At 33.3% G+C, this 4090-nt stretch overlaps 1 protein-coding gene across 1 annotated transcript; it reads left to right on the top strand.

The window, feature by feature from the left end:
• The first annotated feature begins 441 nt into the window (after positions 1–441).
• On the top strand, positions 442–1629 carry LOC114328080 (enhancer of split mbeta protein-like). The gene has a single exon (XM_028276833.2). It carries the CDS (start codon positions 628–630, stop codon positions 1255–1257), a length of 630 nt encoding a protein of 209 aa, XP_028132634.1. The 5' UTR covers positions 442–627; the 3' UTR covers positions 1258–1629.
• Positions 1630–4090: the final 2461 nt, after the last annotated feature.

Below are 4090 nucleotides of genomic sequence, written 5' to 3'. Positions count from 1 at the left end.
CAATGGACTGGCTTATCAGCAGATCAATTGTTACATGCCGCACAAGATCGAGAACGATATCGGCAAATTGTTATGGAAGCTACCCACGCCTAAAAATTTGGGCACGGTACTTAAAGACGAAGAAGATTAGTTCAATCAGATTCAATTAGATTGCTCTATTGCAATCAAAGATTTGCACAGAAATTTAATCATAAAATATTTCCTTTAGATAACCAGAATATTCATATTTAAAAAAAACTATTGGATCTACATAAACTAATTTATTATTTTTAAATTTTTTTCTAAAAAAAATCCCTCGCATAAATTATGTAAAATTCCTCTGTTCGCCGCCAGTGTTCAAATTGACTAACACAGAAAAGAGAGCGCCCGCAAGCGAGACAGAAGTAAAGCAGCTGCACGCGCTCGAATAGTCACAGGTGGCTAAAGTGTGGGAACACCATAGCCTCCGAGATTCCCACGATCGAAGCACAGCACCACAAGCCCGTTTAGCTCACTCTACACACCTGGGCGCGCTATAAAAACCCGCTCCCTACCATTTTCCGCTTCATTCAGAGTTCCACTCTCGAAACGTTAACTTGTGCTATTGTCGCTCCGCTCTGTGCGTTCGTATTCACGTGTGTTTTGAAAATGTCGTATGAAATGATCACTCCGACTTCTGTCGAAGAATCGCAGCCGATATCCCGTACTTATCAGTACAGGAAAGTGATGAAACCAATGTTAGAAAGAAAAAGAAGAGCTAGAATCAATAGGTGCCTCGATGAACTAAAAGAACTTATGGTTACTGCCCTCCAGAGTGAAGGTGAAAACGTTTCTAAGTTAGAAAAAGCAGATATCTTAGAATTAACAGTGCGTCACCTCCACAAACTAAGAAAACAACAGAGATTATCCACCAATCCAGTGATAGATGCTGACAGATTCAGAGCTGGGTACACACACTGTGCCAATGAAGTCTCCAGGTGCCTTGCTTCAACTCCTGGTGTTGATATCCAACTTGGAACCAAACTGATGACCCACCTTGGACATCGCCTCAATGAAATGGATAAAGTATCTCCTCTAGTTATTCAAGTAAGTTCACAATATACACCTCCTGGTTCACCAAACCTAGAAACTGAAGTGCCTCACCATTACACAATGCCTTTGACACCAGCCTCATCCAGTTCTTCGAGGTGTAGCCCCTCACCAAATCAACCCATGGATTGTTCCACTGCAGGTTTGCTGAAAGTTGCAAAGCAAGAAGCGATGTGGAGGCCTTGGTGAAACATAGACTTTATTTTTTTGTAAATATTCAAAAATCTCACTTGTGTCTTTCGATGTTTAATAATTGCTCAATTGCTTTAATCTTAGATTTAAGATAGAGTCAGATCTCTTCCATTTTTGAAAAGCTTTAAATTTAATGTTAGGTAAAGTAGAGATAGAATCTATTAATTTATTTGTGATATTATATGAAGTTGGTACCTGTGATTTTGAAAGCAATGTTAAAGTAAGCAATCATAATCAAAAAATGTTTATTGATATGTTTGATGATGAAAGAGTTTTTTGTGTAATTTTTGTATTGCGAGCGATACTGTGATACAGTTTGTATTTTTAATAGAAAAAATACTTGAAAATAAATATTATTTGTTACAATTATCCTATTGTTTTACTTTTTCTTTTTTCAGGTAAAAAACAGCCAAAAAACTTTCTTTGTTTTATAATGTAATTTTCTAAATATTGGCTGAAATAGGTCTTTTCAACGTTTCTCATTTGTTTCGGGAACTTGTCATATTGTTGTATGATATTAATATACGACATAATATGACAAGTGCCCGAAACAAATGAGAAGCGTTGAAAAGCCCTATACAAAACAATAATAAGTTTCATTTCAGAAAGAAAAGAAATTGCATATTTTGATTTTAAATGTGCCCTTTAGACAAAATCTTAGTCAAATTAAAAGACCTGTTGTCAATAAACAAGTTAAATATTGTATATTGTGTATGGGATTAAGTCATAATTGTCTGTAATTAAAATTACATTTTAATTGCATTGACGTTTCGATTTACAAACGTCAAACTTATTCAAAAATGTAATTATAATTACAATCAATTATTGTGGCTTAATCCTATACAAAGACAATATTTAACTTGACATGTTACAAGGACTAACAGTTTCAGTAACTTATTAGGATTTTTACAGGAAATCATTTTTCTTTCAGTTTGTTTGGTAACATCTGAGAACTAAAATAATAAAAATAAAATCATTTGGCATGTATGTGTAATATAGTAACATTTTGCTATATTATGCACGTTATACTCGTGTAATAAACTTAAGGGGGTTGGCCCAAATCTTGGTCCAATGCTACATAAATGCATTCATTTTTTTCCTGAAGAAACTAATAAATATTTTTGAAAAATTTAAAGGCAGAAAGAAAGATTACATTATTACCGAGGGCCGAAAGTCCCTTAGAATAACCAAAAAGTATCTTGAATGAAATATTTGATATTAAAAATCGGACTAAATTTTCTCATTTTTTCACCCCAGTAACTAATTAAAATAAACATTATAGAAGTTTTCGGGGACTTTCTGCCCTCGGTACGGTAATAACATAGTGTTTTATTCTGTTTCAAAAATATTTATATGTTTTCTCAGGATTCCAAAAAAATGAATGCATTTAAATAGCAGTGAACCAAGATTTTGTGCCAACTCCTTAAGGGCGTAAAATGCGTAAAGGCGCAAAATTTCGCGACAATATGTTTTAAATGCATTCATTTTTTTTTTCGAATCCTGAGACAAGTAAAAGTTTTTTTGAATAATTTAAATGCAAAATGAAAGATTGCATTATTACCGAGGATCGAAAGTGCCCGAAAAGTTCTATACTGTTCATTTTAATAAGTTACAGGGGTGAAATAAAAGAGAAAATTTGGTGTGATTTTTAATTTCAAATATCTCACTCAAAAGTAACTTTTGGTTATTCTTAGGGACTTTCTACCCTCGGTCATGATGTAATCTTTCATTCTCAGTTTAAATTTTTTTAAAATATTTATTAGTTTTCTCAGGATTCGAAAAAAATGAATGTATTTAAAACACATTGGCGCAAAATTTTGCGCCAACTATTGGGAAAAGGTTTACACAAACTTCTTTTTTGAGCTTATTTATACCAGACCAGGTGGAAGAAAATAAATGTTTAGACACGATACTATTGTTTCGGTTAAAAATGTTAACGAGTAAAACCGTCCATTTTCTGTTTTTAAAGATATCCGGAAAGTTTAAAAAATAAAATGTCCACAAAATAATATTTTGTGGACCTTATACCGGACCGGCTCTTATATTATAAGACTAAACATGATTTTGATGCATAATGTATACCCACCGTTGTACCTTTTTCTCCCTACAGGGTGTCCGAAACATAATGTAAGAAAAACATTTCTGATATTCCACCCGGTGTAAGCTGAAAAAGAAGTTTGAGTGAACCTTTCCTCAACAGTGTAAATAACAAAGAAAAATCTAAAATAATAAAAAATATAGCGGAATGCGTTCACGAGAAAATCTTTTAAATCTTTCTTTCTCCCCTTTCTTTTACCCTATCGGGGTGTCGGATGATGGGCTAGCTATATTAATCTCCATTCACCCATATTTTCTTTTTTTCTATTTCCTGTTATTATTTTCAATTCCTCGAGTGATTTTTGCTTAATTTTTCCTGCCTCTTCTACTTTGCTGTATCCATTTTTTTTCGTGGCCTCTTTTTCTTTTTACGATGTTGTTTGCTTTGTGGACTTTTCTTGTAATTCTGTTGGGTTGCATCCTCATCAAATGCCCATACCAGTTGATTTGTATCTTTGCTATTTTATTCATTATTGATTCTTGGTTAGCCATTCTCCTAATAGTCTCGTTGCTTAATCTATCCAATTTTATCTTTCCAATTATCTTTCTCAATTATATATCTATATACAATATGATAATCAAATGAAATAGAGAATGTGGAGAAATCCCCTTACGAATAATTCACACATCACACATACTACCCAAAATGTAGGCTTTTATCTTCTATTGTCTAGGGTTTATTAATTAATTGACCACAGGTCGATGTGAGGATACAGCAAACACTTTATTGTAG

Source organism: Diabrotica virgifera, chromosome 2 (genome assembly GCF_917563875.1).
Source record: "Diabrotica virgifera virgifera chromosome 2, PGI_DIABVI_V3a".
NCBI lineage: Eukaryota > Metazoa > Arthropoda > Insecta > Coleoptera > Chrysomelidae > Diabrotica > Diabrotica virgifera.
Note: the sequence above shows the minus strand (reverse complement) of the source record. Positions and strands in the feature narration are given on the sequence as shown.

What these genes read in the sequence shown, in the direction of transcription:
- LOC114328080 (XM_028276833.2), top strand. Translation starts at nt 628, where the DNA reads ATGTCGTATGAAATGATCACTCCGACTTCTGTCGAAGAATCGCAGCCG.